The 17,554-nt window shown below is 35.1% G+C and overlaps 1 protein-coding gene and 1 pseudogene across 1 annotated transcript; one reads left to right on the top strand and one right to left on the bottom strand.

Moving 5' to 3' along the window:
• Positions 1–8,714: 8,714 nt before the first annotated feature.
• On the bottom strand, positions 8,715–10,645 carry LOC125816139 (TMV resistance protein N-like; annotated as a pseudogene).
• Positions 10,646–10,888: 243 nt separating this feature from the next.
• Positions 10,889–13,155, top strand: LOC125816032 (B3 domain-containing protein At5g60140-like). Its single transcript, XM_049495661.1, has 4 exons — positions 10,889–10,942; positions 11,637–12,213; positions 12,646–12,788; positions 12,877–13,155. The coding sequence occupies exons 1-4, from the start codon at positions 10,889–10,891 to the stop codon at positions 13,153–13,155; spliced, it is 1,053 nt and encodes a 350-aa protein (XP_049351618.1).
• Positions 13,156–17,554: the final 4,399 nt, after the last annotated feature.

Below are 17,554 nucleotides of genomic sequence, written 5' to 3'. Positions count from 1 at the left end.
AAACTAAGTATTTCCAATAGTAAATGTTTTCACATTTAAAAGAGAAGGAAACTGAGATTTCCAAAAGAGTTTTGAGAAGTTTGAGCAACATCTCTTTTAAGGGAAAGATTTTGTGTAATAATCTCAAACCATAGAAAGAGTTATGTTTCTAAACATATGAGCTGAATATATTTTTGGGAGTAGTATTGAGCACCGATATGGGACGAGTTCAGATAACTCAAGTCTTCATAAACCATATAGCCAACGTGGGTAGAAAGGGTCATACTTTTTAGATGATTCCTTAATGTGTTTTAGCATAGCCTGGTGGATCAACTTAGTTGAGGCGTTCTATATCCTAGCAAGTTATAGGACAGTTCTTGCAGCGTGGGCGAGATGATGTATCATCACATAGCTAATAGTCATGGTTATCGGTTAGAGAAAATCCCACAGAGTTATATTGTATTTTATGATATATAAATTGAGGTTTTATTGTATTCTTCATTACACTGAGTTATTTTCTACTCATGTAAAAGCTTTCCATATATTGCAATTGTATTGTTGCTTTATATTGAGTTAAGTATCTAGAGTTGAGTATTGATGAGTCCACGTTTTGGACTCATTTAGGGCTTTATTTTAACAAATTTAGTGTCCTCAGATGCATATTTTGTGCCAATAACTGATGTTAATACTTAAGTTTTCGGTATTTGGATTGAGGAACAAAGAATGGACACCAATGAGCAAAAATGAACAAGGCAGCTGAAAGAACGAAGAAAGGAAGGCCAGAGGATCACCTAAACCATTGGGTGAGTTGCCAAACGGCCATGGTCTCACCTAATGTTCCAGTGTGCTAAGCCTTGAAGGAGAAAATCAAGTCGTTGATAGAAAGGTGCAGTCGGTGCGTTGCCAAACTATTCCGTGATGCAGTGCCATATCGCCCAAAGTTACATATCTTGAAGTTGCTGAAGGCCAAAGCAAAAAGGTGATGAAACTGACCAACGGGCAGATCGCCGAGTGGATCCGCTATCCTGACCTATTGTGCTGAATGGTCCTTCGCAACATATTTTTGGCGACTATAAATACATGTTTGAATTTTTAGTTTAGCATCGAATTTTTATAGAGATTTTATTTTGATCTTTAATTAGAGTAATTTTTTAGTCAGAACTCTGAGTTTGGAGACAATATTTTCCTTAACTTTGAAGATTTCAATTTTTGAGAAATTGAAAGTGGGTGTTGAAAATTCTTCATCTTAGACCTTTGTAAAGAAATTAATCTTACCTAGTTGATTGAAACACAATTTGGTAAGGATTTCTATCTTTTTATAATGTCTAGCTACAACCCCAATTCTTGGGGTGTGATTATGGGTTGATTTAGCTGTTGGGTATTGTTAATTGATAGTGTAAATTCTCTTTAAAAGTGATTCCACTAAGTAATTATAGCTTAATCTAAAGAGTTGTAGTTGCAAATGCAACTCTACCTTCGTGTTTTTGGCTTGCTCGAGAAAAAGGTTTTAAAACCAAGATTACTGATTTGATGGTCTGTGGGTATTGGGTTGTCATGGGTTCATCTCAGGAGAGTGAATCCTAAACCCTTTTCCACACATTCAGCTTGAGAAAGTGAATAGACTAAAGTGAAGGCCGTTCTTAATTGTTGCTTATTGGTGTTCGAGAGAAACTAATTTGATTCGGGGTAAATTGTTTGAGAGAAAATTTATCCCCACTAAAGTCTAGCTTAGTCATTGATTTATGCGAAGAAGGATTCTCCTATACTAATATCTAGAGGATTGAGGCAGAATATTTAAAATATCAGGCAGAGAAGAAGAAGGCTGCCCCGGTGGACTCTTCCCCGGTTGTGTATACAGATTCACTACCTGCAGAGGCATCTTTGCCCACTCCGGCACCTGAGCCTTCATGTACCTCTATTATTGTTCCTTCTGACACTCCAGGTTCATCTGCTACTGCACTGCCTCTTAGACCTGCTGCTGTTGTCTCCCGGCCCCTGCTCACTCAGGCCGCATTGCTACAGATGGGGCAGTTAGCCCATTCAGTTGATCGTCGTGCTGCCAGGCTCGAGGCTTCCATTTCGAGAATGATTCAGACTGACCTTACTGATGTTGTGGCACAACTAAGTGCTACCATTGATACCCTTGCTGCGAGGATAGTGGAGTGTGAGCGTGGTCAAGAGGCCACCGAGGAGGTGAAGGCTCTAATGGCCGTCATCACTACACTGAGGAGAGATGTGGATCAACTGAAGTCCATCGACATGTCCATGATTTTCGAGACGGTGGAGATCCCAGATGTGCCAGTTTAGCTAGATATACCTATGGCTACCACCGGAGATGATGTTCACACTGATGATGTAGTTGAGCACGAGTTTGAGGCTGAGACAAATGAGGAGTAGCTCGAGGTTGCTGAGGAGGCTTCATATGAGGGCCTCACAGAGACTGAGTAGGCCATGGCACATGCAGCTGTACAGATATCTGTGGCAGACACACCTGTGGTAGCTCCTAGTAGACCGACTACTTCTAATGTGAGTACGGGCACTGATGCCTAGAAAAATGGAGAGCGACTGTTTAGACAAGATCTCTTTTTACCTCCCTCTTTGTCTTACTTTTATTTTGTCTTTTGGATATTATTTTTCTTGCATTTAAGGACAAATGATTTTTATAAGTTGGGGAGTGTGAGCCCCACCTTTTGTGACTATAGTTTTGGGTATATATTTGGGTTTTGAGCTATAAATTGTGTTTTATACTGCTTTTGTGGATGATTGAGCTTGTGGCTCCTTGTTTTTAACTGTAAATGATTTTTGGACCCTTTCGAAAAAATTGTGCCACCTCTTGTTTGTGTTTGAATGTAGTTGTTCTCTTGCAAATTTGAGTATCAGTGTTGATCAATACCGATGGCTTCAATAGTGCTCATAATCAAACAAAAATAAATGTGCGACTACGATGAGGCCAAATGAAGTTGAATAGACAATATGTGAACTTTTTGCATCTCGTTGTAACTAGCCAAGTATCAAATTGAGTCTCTTGTGATGAACATTGCACACTAGAAAAAGTGTGGAGTATTGTTTGTCATTGGTGTCAATGCCTTGTGTGATGAGCTTACCGTGAACCATGCATGATGACACCTCGAATTTGCCCCATTAGTCCGGTTGACTAAGTTATGCAATCTCTTGACATGATCTTAGACAACTTTGAAGAGTGTGAAATAATTTGACATTATACCTCTTTTCTTGCCAACCTTGTGTCTGTGTGAACTCTATTTGAACACCCTTTGAGCCTTAACCTTTTCTTAGAAGAAACTTGATGAAATTGTGACCTTTCTTGATCCATTACCCATAATCCTCATGATTCGTTGTTTGTGTGAATAGCCAACTTAGGCCAAAAGCCTAAGTTGGGGGTGTGGTGAAAAGAGAAGGTAAATTAAGAAGTGCAAGAAAGTGTTCTTTAACCCATGGTTTGATAAAAATGGAGCCCCTCCTTATAAAAAGAAGAAGAAGAAAAGAATGAAAAAGAAAAAGAATGAAAAAATTGTGGAATAAAGTTTTGAAAGTGCAAAATGAAATGGGGTGACCAACAGTCCATGGAAGATGAATAATAAGGTGACTTGTGAGCACGAATGAGAATGATGAAAAAAAGGAAAGAAAGTGTTATTCACACCACATCTCATGAGGATTACAACCATTGAGCCCAAATGACCACACCTTTGCACTCAGTCCCATTACGAGCCTTGAAAAGACCTTTTTGATCTTGAGTGAGCTGAAACAATTGTTGAATAGAAAATAAGGGCAAACCTATGGGTGAAATCATGCATTGTGTTCATCTTTGTGAGTGTGAGTGTTGCATTTAATTCTGGAGCTTTAAATTGTAAACCATTGTGTGTGAATATAGAATCATTCTTTATGTGAGGTCATTTGAGTACCTTTGTTGAACTTGAACTTGCATTTGAAGCAAGTATTGTGAGCTTGAGATTATTTGATAATGGTGAGTCACAACTTGAATCTTTGAGTGCACAATTGATCCTTGCATGAGTAAGTTGAGTTTTTTTGGCACATTCATGATTGAGTCTTGTGTAGCACTGTTTGAGACATCCTTTTTGAACTACTGAACTTGAGTTTTTATCACAACCCAACCCACCGAGCTGTGCGGGCACCCACTCTAATACCTAAGTAGGACAACCCTCGAACACAAAAAGTTTAAACATGCGGAAAATTAACGAAAAACAAATATAAGTGAAAAACATAAATCTTTATAAATGAAACCTCTTTAAATAATTACTAGTTAAGTCTTGTAAAATAATTAACACCCCCAAAAATCTAGTCTAAAGAAGTAGAAGAGCTACTAAGAGTACAATTTGGACAATATAATAAATGACACAACTCCCACCACGCAGAAGGAAATAGAAGGTGCTGGAGATTTCTTCATCTTCACCTAAGGAAACATAATTGATCCTGAAACTAGACTATGTCAAAAAACATAGCAAGAGTAGTATCAGTACAAAACACACGTACTGGTAGGAATTATCGGTCAACCCGACGCCCACCGCATAATATAAGAATTCAACTGATAAGAACCGACGATAACACCCATCGCTTCTCCACCTTTATCTTCTCTCTAAATACCTCAGAATTACAATAGTACACTTACCCCCAACTACTTCCCAATCAACCTACTCACTAGGTTCTTAATCACAACCTAGTCACTCTAACACATAGAAAATTCCCCCAAACACCACTACAACCATCCCAACTAACCGTTTTCATCACATCCTTACTACCCCTTCACATTTCCCAAACATGGCCACATAATACATCACGTCAAGCTTTCCACTAACCTTAAACCCTTTCTCCCAAAGTGAAATCCACCTAAATAATTACATCATGAATACTATGCCCACTCCTTGCCATTACCATACCCAACACCTTTTACCCGATCATTAACAATTCTTGTGACATTCACTCCCCACTTACTGTTTCACGTCCTGATTTGGGTGTTCCCATTCCGTATCACCCAATATCAAGTTACATATCACGTTACTCATCATATAATAACAATCACACATAAGTCCTCAAAACTATAGCACAACTTCGATAAATACAATATCAATTATCATTACGAACAAGGTACAATTTCACAATCCTCAAGGCATACAATTATGTCAAGTCATTGGTCCTCTCATAGAATCCAATTCAATATTTCTCTCATGGAACCCATACCTAGACTGTTAGCATACCAGAACATGGTACCCGATCCAAATATTATATCGGAACATGGCAACCGATCCAAGTTAGTTATGCCAAAGCGTGGCAATCGATCCCATAGTTATGCCAAAATGTGGCAATCGATCTCAGTTAGTTATGCCAGAACGTGGCAACCGATCCATTCAACACACCACAATCACAAACACAAGTACATTCTCAAATCATACAATCGGGTCATGATTCAATGGCATTCATTTATTCGTTCATACTTATTTACAACTTGTGAGATCAATAAACGCAACATTCACACATACACATGCATTATAATTGAGCAATAACAAGAATACATTCACACAAACATAGAATCACACCCATCACCTGCGAACTATTTATCCACGAATATATTGTGAGCATTAGTTCCACCATACCTAATCCTAGTTCATCATCTAAGGCTTTTCCTAGGATTTAATCACGTTTTTATTTGGTGCACGAGGGCCGACACATAAATCCTACCATTGATTACATATATTACGCAGTGAACACATATTTACAACTACTTAATTCATAAACCTAGCCTACTTGGGCACCAAGCAGGTGCACGGAGAATTGGCTTCAATTCCTATTTTTGGATTTCACAATGGTGATCTTGGCCAAAAATCCGCAATCCATCGACATTCTTGCGCTAGAACTCTCTTTCTCCATCTCTCCCAAGCTTGGAGAAACTTTTTGGCATTTTTTGAGGTGTTTTACGACTAAATTAGGTATTTTAGAAAGAAGGAGGAAATAAGGAATCACAATATTTACATTCTATCTCGCTTATCCCACTCTGGCGCTAACTTACCCCGCCCTGGAGTTGCCACCCTAGCGGCATCTGGCCTACCCTGGCGGGACAGTGACCCAGAACTTTTCCAAAATATTTGCTTTTCCTAATTAACGATGGTTTGGGTCGTTACAATAGATACCAATTTACCCCTTGTTCGTCCCTGAATGACTAGTTCGCGGATATCACATGCTCTATATTCGAGATACTTCCAACTTATGACTTGATCCATCACGAGAACCACGATGGAGGTGACTTTTCCAATTATTAACACACGAAAGTTACTATACCCTAACACTAGAAGAAACCCTAAGGAAACACACGAAGATCGTACACATTTAATATTACACAGCCTGGCCCGCCAGGGCGACAACCCTCTTGCTGAGGCGGGGCCTCTGTGGCAAGGATCTCTCATTGAGGCGGGAGATCGGACAACCATATACGGGGAATGAGGAATGGTTTCCTCATTTCTCCCCTTTCTCTTTACAAAACTCTCCCGACCCTCTCGATTCCCTTGCTCCAAATGTCAAATTTCATATTATACTCACGTTCCTTACTCTCATTACTTCATTAAATTCTTAATTATGAATGCATGATGATAACTGATTGAAATGGGGAGGGTTTTGGGTAGTTATTTGTAACGAAAACGGTTAGTTGGGATGGTTGTAGTGGTGTTTCGGGGAATTTTCTATGTGTTAGAGTGACTAGGCTGTGATCAAGAACCTAGTAATTGTAGGTTGATTAGGAAGTACTTGGGGGTAAGAGTACTATTGTATTTCTGAGTTATTTGGAGAGAAGATAAAGGTGGAGAAGCGATGGGTGTTATCGTCTGTTCTTATCATTTGAATTTTATCTTTTTATGATGTCTAGCTAAAACCCCAATTCTTGGGGTGTGATTATGTGATTATGGGTTGATTTAGCTGCTGGGTATTGTTAATTGATAGTGTAAATGGTCTTTAGAAGTGATTTCATTCAGTAATTGTCACTTAATCTAAAGGGTTGTAGTTGCAATGCAACTCTACCTTCATATTTTTGGCTTGCTCGAGAAAGTGGTTTTAAAACATAGATTACTAATTTGATGGTCTGTGGGTCTTGGGTTGTCATGGGTTCAGCTCGAGAGAGTGAATCCTAAACCCTTTTTCCACACATTCAGCTCGAGAGAATGAATGGACCAAAGATAAGGTTGTTCTTAATTGCTGCTTATTAGTGTTCGAGAGAAACCAATTAGATTCAGGGTAAATTGTTCGAGAGAAAATTTATCCCCACTAAAGTTTAGCTTAGTCACTGATTTACAGCTATTTACTATCAATTGCGATTACCCATTTGTCTACCTTAGCCCATAATCCGATCACATCCCAAGAACCCGTCTCATTACTTGTTTATTCGTGTTATTTGTTGTTGTAGTTGATAATTACAATTAAAAACCCCCATATTTGATACTTATGTCACCCTTTAATTTGAACTATGCTTTTATTCGTAAATATTTTTACCTATGATTGACTTGAACATATTCGTGTTTGGCTCTTGATTCTCAAACACGTACCACTCCCTATGGGAACGATCCCAACCCAATTGGTTGAGTTATATACTGACTAACGATCGTTGACTCTTAGAAATGGATTAAGTGTCATTGAAACGTTATTAATCAAGTACCCAGAGTCGAGTATCTTATTATTGAGTTGAGCTTTATTCCATTGAGTTGAATATCTTATCATTGAGTTGAACTATGTTTCTTATTCTTGAGTTAAGTATAGCATGACTGAGTTGAGAGGAGGTAAGTGTGTTTCCTTTTATTAAGTTCAAGTTTATGTTATGCTTTAGAATTCCCTTTACATGCTCGTATAATCCACGTACTGAGCCATTTGTCTTGCATCATTTCATGATGCAGATACATGTATTTAGGGTCACCAACAGGAGATTCGTTGGTACCACATGGAGTTCGAGTTAGCTTTGGTGAGCCTCCTTGCTTTCAGAGGATTTCATTTACCTTTCAATTTTGTCAGGATGTTGTGGGTCCTTTCCCAACTTCCATCATTGTCATTTAGAGGCTTCATAGATAGACAGTAGAGTTTCAAAAGTCTGTTCATTTATTTTGTTAAATGTTTTAAAGACTTAAGTTTCCTATTTTGTGGCGAGTTGAATATATTAGTATTATTCAGAGTTTTTCATTTGATTTAAAGCTTTGTATTTGGGTTTCATAGATTTTTATTTAGTTTTTAAGCTTTGTATGCTTGAGTTAGTCTTTCGCTTATAGTCAGCCAGGATGAGGGTTCTCATGGGAACCACAATGGTTCTCGAGTGCCGGCCACGTCCAGGGTGTAGGCTCGGGTCGTGACACATTTTAAGCGGCTACTAGACTAATTTATAACTTAATAGCATAAGATAAACAAATTTTAGTATATGAAAACCATAAATTGAATATTATTGCATTGTTTAGTCTATTTACTCTATTGTTGACCATCACTTCTTTGAAATATCTAGCATCCCATAGTCTTATATATTCACCCAGATCATCATTTTGCATTTCTACTATATATTTATCCATATCCTGTATTAAGTCATGCATTTGAATTGTACCGCCAAAGATGAACACAAGAGATTTGTCAATTAGGACGCTCAATGTGATACTTAATCAAGAATAACAAATATCAAGAATTTGCATGATGAAATCTGTTGTTTCCCCTTGTAAGAAGCATGCTAAATATAGAAATATATCTCATTGTGTGGTCTCAAGCCCATCATAGCTAATTTTGAAATTTTCAACGATTTCTGATTTGGAGTTCATTTTCATTTTCTCTATAGCATTTTTCCACGCAGTTATGTCTCTATTATCTAAGAAAGAACCCTAGACTTTTACGGCTAAATGAATTCCATTCGCATGACCGACCACCTCCAACATTAGCTTCTCAAATGACTTATCTGCAACTTCCTCCTTGAAAGCACATGTAGATTGAACAATTGAATAGCTTGATGATCAGCTAGTAAAGTCACTTCATATACCATATCATTCTTCCCTATCAAATGTTTTTGACTTGTTGTTGAAATAATCCTACTGTCCTTGCCGAAGCAATCAAGATCCCCTGCTAGGTTATCCAAATGGTCTCCGTGATTTATATTATCAAGCACAACTAAGATCTTCTTAAAACAAAGTCTACGAGCCATCAAGTGCTTCCCGTCCTCTTTATTATTCATGTATTCTTAGTTTTTCCTTAGAAGTTCAAAGAGAAGGATATTTTGCAGAGAGTGCATTTCTTTATTTTCTTAAGTATCCTCAAAGAAAACAAGCACTATCAACATCATCCTTATACTTTAATTCGTGTTTGGCAAAGGCTTTCGCAAGCTTTCCTTTTGGTTCTGAACTTTTGATGGATCCAAATCATAGAAGACCGGTATGACTGTTTGTCCATATTGAGTCTTGCAATCCATATTCTTTACTTTTCATCCAAGCACCGCCTTGACATAGCATAAGTCTTTGAGAAAACAACGAGGGCAACTTCAGACTCTTCAATAGCTTTCAATAGTTCATCTAAGATAGATGAACCCCATGCTCTAGCTTTTAATAATCTTAAAAGGTGAATATTCTCCTATTTTTCAGACCTTCATACAAGAAGAGGAAAAAGAGGAGGAAGAAGAAGAAGTAGAAGAGGAGGAGGAGGAGGAGGAAGAAGAATAGAAAGAAGAGGAAGAAGAATAGAAAGAAGAGGAAGAAGAAGAAGAAGAAGAGGAAGAGGAAGAAGAGGAAGAAGAAGAGGAAGAAGAAGAAGAAGAGGAAGAAGAAGAGGAAGAAGAAGAGGAAGAAGAGGAAGAGGAGGAAGAGGAGGAAGAGGAAGAAGAGGAAGAGGAAGAGGAGGAGGAGGAGGAGGAGGAGGAAGAAGAAGAGAAGAAGAAGAAGAGGAAGAGGAGGAGGAGGAGGAGGAAGAGAAGAAGAGAAGAAGAAGAGGAAGAGGAGGAAGAAGAGGAAGAGGAGGAAGAAGAGAAGAAGAAGAGGAAGAAGTATTGAGTGTTTGCATTTCCTTATTTATTTTTAATAAAATTTGTATAACTTCAACGAAATAATTTGAATTATTTTACATAAGAATATATTGAAATTTAATTATGCAATCACTATAAGAGTCAATAGTTGAAACAATAATGTTAGCAAATATTACTTAAACAAGTATTGACACATAAAAATTCAAAATACTATTATTTTTTAATCTTGTAAGTTGTAAGTTGTACCTTTTATATATTGTAACTTTTATATCTTGTGTATATATTGTGTGTATATTTAGTATCCATTATAAGCGTGTATATATAGTATAATATAAATATTCTAAAATGATATATAGTATATTGTGTGTATATTTAGTGTACATTGTAAGTATATATATATGTTATTATAATAATAATAAATAGTATATTCTGGGAGTATTTGGTACACATTGTATATATATATATATATATGTATGTATGTATTTTATCATTATAAACAGTTATAATTATTTCAAAATTAAATAGTTAACAATACACTATATTGATAATTGAATAAAACTTTCAAATTAATAAACATTGATAAAAAAAATTATATAGTGACTCGGTCCGTCAAGCCCAGTGGAACCTGGCACAGTTGGCCCAAGAATTGGGATAGCGGGTTGTGGATTGAGCCATACATAAGTTTTGAATTGTTGAGCCCGAACGGTATCGGCCCAGTTATAGCTAATCTAGCCTAGCTCGGGGTCGGAGATCAATGTAATTTTTTAATGGGCCGGTCTGACCTGATGCGACCCACTTAACATGCTTAATATTAATATATGATAAACTTCTCATCATTTGCAATCATTTTCTCTTTTAGGGTTAAGAGGTTGCGCCGCAATTATGCTCTCCTCCTAAACCTTAACAATCAAATATAACATGGAAAAGGGCTTCTTCAAGGTTTTCATCCCTGAAATCAGTGCAAAGCGACTGGTAAGTGTACCCCCCCCCCCCCTCTCATGTTCTTTGATGGAACTTTTTTTCTTAAATTTTCTCTTTTTTTTTAGAGATGCAAGTAGCAGATATATATAGGCGAGAGGAAGGCTTTGTTGATAGTTAGATCTGTAAAACTTGGATAACTCGTGTTATTTTATATTTTTTTAATTGTACTTTCCCTTTCATCTTCTTTTTGTGTTCTTATATTCATGTATTTAATCTATGATTGTTGTTGACTCTTTTTCTTAAAATATTTTCAATTAATAGTTTTTGAATATATGTGCTTCTAATTAGGGGAAGAAAAGTAAAAGGTGGATAGATGCCTTTTTGTGATGCAAATAAATTTTATACCGTTTTCTATATATGCTAAATCCCTATTTTTTATCAGTATTATGTTTAATTTAGTCAATCAATGTTAGAAATTGCATATTTCATTTCAAACTAACAATATTATTAGTGTTGAAGGAAGTAATATTATGGTAAAACTATGAAAATGCCTTTCATTTCATTTTATAGTTTCTAAAATAGTAACATTCTTGAATTCTAACATCAAAAGTCTCAAACTTTGAGTTTATTTGAAATATTTTTTTATCTGCAACTTGTTTTGTTTTTATGATATGATTATTGTGATTTAAAGATTAATGTTCTTTTACATTTATTTTTTCAAAAGTAAAACTTTTTTTCTTCGCAGAAACTTCCCACAGGTTATACCGATTACAAAAATGGAATATTACCAAGAAATATTTTCCTTAGGGATCGGTTTGAAAATATGTGGCCTATAGGGGTAACCAAATCAGGAAAAGATATTTATTTTGAATATGGATGGGAAAAATTCATTAAGGACAACATCGTAGAGCTTGGAGACTTCTTTATTTTTGACTATGATGGAACTAGAATTTTTAACTTCAAACTACTTGGAAGAAATGGATGTGTAAAGAAAGGAGATAGGGGTTTAAAACATGTTGTGAAGGAGGAGGAACCAGAGGAAATAAATGTTGAACATCAAAAGAGTGTGGAGCCAAAAGTGAATACTAGGGCTAGAGATAGCAAGAATATTTCTTCTTCTGATGTTAGGGATGGGAATAACATGGCAGGAGAAAAAGATGATGAAGAAAAGGAATGTGAAAAGGAAAAAGAGGTTCCAGAAGAGGATGATGATAAGGAAGAAGAAGAAGAAGAAGAAGATGATGATGATGATGAATACAAAGAAGAGGAGGAAGAGAAAGAAAGGACTGACATATTCAACATAACGGCACCACGTTCCAAAGGTAAGCAAAAATTAAAGATCTTTAAATCTACTCTTCTATTTTATTTTATATGCAATTCAATTCATGTCTTGTTAGTATGTTACTACAAAAGTGACATCTATGAATATTTAGATATGATCTTGTATTCATGTTAGTGTCATTATATATTTTAGAATACACATTTAAAATGATTTTTGAAAAGGTTTAGTTGTTTGGTCCTCTGACAAAATGAGTCTGCTAAGGGAACTTTTTTTTTTTAGTTTTTTGAATAACAATGAATAATCAAGTTAAATATCACTTTCTAATACTTTTGATATATGTCAAAAGTTTGATTTCTTTCTTAAAGTCCACATTCAATAAAAGACGATCTTGTAGAATAAAATATATAGAGTAACTCTTAGTATCCATGTTATTTGTTTGTTAACTTGACCCGTTAACTTTTTTTTGATTCAGCTAAATGCAAAAGTATGACTGCTGGTAAGGTGAATAATCCCCACGACCAATTTGCTACAGATATATTTAGAAGTGGACGTGCAACTAAGCCAAAAAATCCTTACTTTGTAACAAAAATACGTCCAGATAGGAGAAATCATCTGGTAATTATTAACCTATTATTTTAGTGATTGTTTTATAGTTCAATCTTATAATATTCTAATTTAACAAAGTCTTTTTTCCTAATTGTAGTACGTTCCGGCTGATGTGGTGAGAGACTACCAACTTGAACTCCCTTCAAGCATGACAATTCGCGACTCTGCTGGCAGAGAATTTGAGGCAAAACTCAAGATTTGGCAGGACGGTAGAATATGGCTAATTGGCGGGTGGCACAGTTTATGTAAGGTGAACCTTGTGAAGAAAAATGATATGTGTATTTGTGAATTTGTGAGAGAAAAACACATCAAAGGACTTTACTTACAAGTTCACGTTGTCCATGAAGGAGAAGGTTCCCATCCCAACAAGAAATAATATGGTGCTATTTGATATGAATTTTATCACCTTCAGTGTGTTTATATGCAGACAGATTTTGAAGACAATAAGTATTGTTGATTGTTGACCAAACATTGAAGAATATTTTATTTTGTATTGATGGATCTAGAAGTTAAGATAATTAATTGGCGTTAAGACTAAAGTCTTGTTTCTTTATATTCAAATGTTAAATCATTATTTGGTCTACATTGATCTATTGAAAACATGGAATGCCCAGTACTTCAGTTGCAAAATATTGAAGTTGATATGTTTTTTTTTTGTTCATATAATCTATATCTTAGGTAATCATCTTGGACTTGACTTTGAAATAAACTTCACTCAAAACAGGTCTGACGTAGTGCGCCAAGTAGTGCCCTTAATAGGGCGCACAGTGTGCCAAGCAGTGCGCCAACCTGGTTAAATTTTGTGTTTCTGAAGTTTGGCACTTGTGGCAGCACATTAATTAGTTTAATTTTGTAAATAGTTGATTGACAAGTCTTTGTGGGTATGATATCTGGAATAAAAATTCAATAATATTTTTATGATTGCGTACACTTGCGTGGTCATTTTGACTTAGCAAGTTTGCATCTTCTTCTTTGTTTAATCTTTAATTATATTTGTTATTACATTTTTTTAATTATGTCTTGATTTTTTCCATGAAAATTCAGAATCCCTATTATTTTAGAACACACTTTGTTCTAATAGATTTGGAAATGAAACATAATGTCCATTAAATATTAGGGTAACCTTTTTCTTATAGGTTTGATACTACTTAGGATCTATATATAGGGGATGTAGTTGAAGATTCTAAAGGATTTTACACTTCTTATTCTTTTTTTTCATAGTGAAAAACTCTATCTACATTTGCTTGGAGGATTAGTCTAGCCTAACCTCGTTAATTCCTTGTGTTATTTTTCTTTCCTATTTTAGTTGCTTGTGATTGTGTTCTAGTTAATAACCCGCGATATTTTCACAAAATATTTTATCTTGTATTTTTCATTTCTAGAATGAATAGCTAAACCCATTAGCTGAGGTTATAAACTCTTGTGATATTTATAATATGAATGGGTATTAGTGTATTTTGCTTATTTACTGCTTCAATCCATTTTTAAAAAAAACAAGTCTAATTCGGGGTTGGCATGCTTCTATTGTTTCTAATAATTTGTCATGTGTTGCTTACTTGCTTTTAAGTTTAAAGTGAACTATTTTATTTGGATTAATTGGGAGTAGTTCACTATAACATTTGGTTACTTATTTTTGCAAATAGGGTCATGGTAATCAGTTTGTTTACTGTTAATAATCCATTAGAATTTTGAGTTTATTGAACGCATACGTCAACAATAGAAATTTTGGCTCAAGAAAGAAATCTAAGCGATTAATTACTTAATAGAGTTATTAAAGGTAAGATGATTTTTTTTAATTGAATGCCTGTTGCAATCAATAAAAGGAATGAGAGAAAAGGTAAAAAATTAGTTGTCCCAACATAGTAGAATAAATGCTTCAATAAGTATTACGTTGTAAAGAGGGAACACATAATATATCGCCTTGCATGAGGTCGCAACTTCGCGTACCAAATAAAGAAATATAAATAAAATGACAAGGTAACATTTACGCATATTGACCTACATACTTTTAATAACATAATAACTTTTAGTCTAACCAAGACGAATATGCTAAAATTTAGGATGTGATACACAAGGCGAGGTCACGTTTATGTGTTCTAACCGATATATATTGAAATCATGGTTGTAACTTCACATCTTAATTAAGACTAATAAAATTGAACAATTTAAGTAAATCATAGGCATAATTAATGATTTGATTTGTCCAACACTAATATATGTCAACTATAAGATGATAAAAACGACTGTGTTAGAACTATGTGATTCAGGAGTGCCTCATACATTTTAATGGATCAGTAGAATTCCTTACCTGGTCCATTGTTTTCATTGACCAATGCAAAGGGTCATTTCCTTTTGATTAGAGATTCAAAAAGATGACTTGGGACACCATAACTCAATTCCAAGTGATGACTCTATTTCGGTAAATAAAATAATATCTTCTCAATAACGTTATTTTAATTGAAAAAACCTGACCAAAAGGGGTGTGACAATGTTATCCTACAAAATTCATACATCTCAGTGAACACAAGTAAGTTGAAAGTTTTGAGCAATGATGCAAAATCATTAAAATGATTATCATTGTGACTTAAACTTGGATATGGAGATAACAATTCTTTGATGCACGATTCTTGGGATGTTATTAGAGAGCCATACCTACTTGATAATACCCTATAATCAGATTCAACAAAAATACATTTAATTAAACCGAGACAAAAGTTAAGAGAACTTTTAACTCGCTCCACATAAGTTATTTAGTAATTAAGTTATGCAACATAAGTTGTATAGCATATTTAAGACATAGTTTGCTAGACATAAGTTCAAAAAATATTTTTCTCACTCAACATAAGCTTTAGTAGGAATTAACTTATGCAGTACAACATAACTCATTATACCTTTTAGGGGATAACTTGTTTTAGAAATTGAACTTTTGCCTCACTTAACATGAGTTCTTCAGGAATCAGGTTTTACAGTACGAGATAACTTGTTATGCCTTTTGAGACATAATTTATGTGATTTGAAATTGAAATTTGACCTCCATACAAGTTCCAAAAGCTCGGGTCATGATTTGATTGGTTATTTGGCCACCCTTAAATGGTCTCATAAAGCTCCTTCAAACGGCCAGGTGGTTAAAAACCTCAATTCTCATAGAGCTATGTACTCTTTTATTATCTAAACTTTAGAAATCTATTGAGGGCTTTTTTTCCTCATTTGTTATATATTACTAAGCTTATTTATTTCAAATGTTTCATTTTCTTTACATCACATTTTCACTTTGGACATCGAAATTTCAAGTATGATCCATTATTTTCCTAAAATACCTTTTGAAATTATTCCTTTCAATTAATTTATTCAATAAGTTACTACATCACTTATAACTACACTGTTGGTAGCATTACTTTCTTTTAATAAGTCACCACATTAGTTATAATTGTTCAATTCCAAATGAGGGAAAACTTATCTCACTTACAGTTACATTTCTCCATGATTGTTATTCTACATTTGTTGCATGATAGGAAAACGTGATAACTATATTATTATTTACTACATAATAGAAGTCAGTAGGTCAATAGGTTGAATACCTAAATTTTGAACATCGTATTGGTGAAGGTTCAATTCTCCATATCGTAATTATTTCACTCATTTCTCCTAGATCTACCCTTATGTAATAAAAGAACTATTTTTCGTTAAAAACAAAAACAACACGGCCAAAGGAGAAATGCAAGTGATCAATATATGAGAATCCTTAGATTTTTGAAACCTTCTTTTCTTTTATAATTTATTCTTTAATATAAAGAAGCTTATAGGTTAAGAAGGTTGCGCCGTCAATTCCACTATTCTCCAAAAGTTTGACAACCAAAGTATAGTGACCTAGAAGGTCATTTTTGGAATATTTGTAAAATAACCATTTTACCGTTGTGATATCGCCCCCGGGTAATTTTTTATTGGATTTTGAATTTAGTTTTAAACTTTGAGTAAAAGGTTGAGAGCTATGAAATATTTTGAATTCAAAAGGTTTAAGTTGCTTAAAATGATTTTTGGTGTCTTGTAGAGTTTCGGGTCTCGAAATGGATTTTTGTTAATTCCAGTAGTCCCAGAATATCTAAATTTGTCCACAAGAGTTGTCGGTTTCAAATTCATAGTATTTTCATGGATTTGGGGTTCAGATACTCAGATTAAATTTATGACAATTTCGTTGATTAGGGGGTGATTTTAGACCTAGAGGAGGTTTTTGTTGAATTTTCATAGGTCTCAAGCTTGTTTTGGCCTTTTTAGGTGTTATGTTTATTCATTGCGACTTTCACGAGTTTCGAGTTAAGAAAACTGTCACGCCCCGAGGCTACCCACAGGACGTGGACATGGGACCTAGGATCAGGAGTGACCCCAAGCTAACCCTGCCGGCATATCATAAGCATATTAAATAAACTGAAGTAAAGAAATACTGTGCGGAAGCTAAATCATGAGATAAATTGAAATGATGGGGAATACCCATAAACTATTTGAATATATAAAAGTGAGAGTTTAACAACAACTGAATGGTCAAACTCAAATGCTAAAGCTGAATCTAACTATGTCTGAAATAAGCCACTAACTGACTAGAGATGCTGAGACATGTCCCAGGTAACTCTAGCAAAACTAAAACTAAAAGACTACAAATGAAAAGGTAACATGTCAATCATCCTCAAAGAATGAGGACTCACCACTTATGCTGTTGAACTGGAGATCAAGAATCGATCTATGCGTGATCTGAGTGATGAGGGCCTGAACTTACATCACGA

Source organism: Solanum verrucosum, unplaced genomic scaffold (genome assembly GCF_900185275.1).
Source record: "Solanum verrucosum unplaced genomic scaffold, falcon-dt-bn FXZP01001237.1, whole genome shotgun sequence".
Taxonomy (NCBI): domain Eukaryota; kingdom Viridiplantae; phylum Streptophyta; class Magnoliopsida; order Solanales; family Solanaceae; genus Solanum; species Solanum verrucosum.
This window is presented reverse-complemented; position numbering and strand designations above follow the sequence as displayed.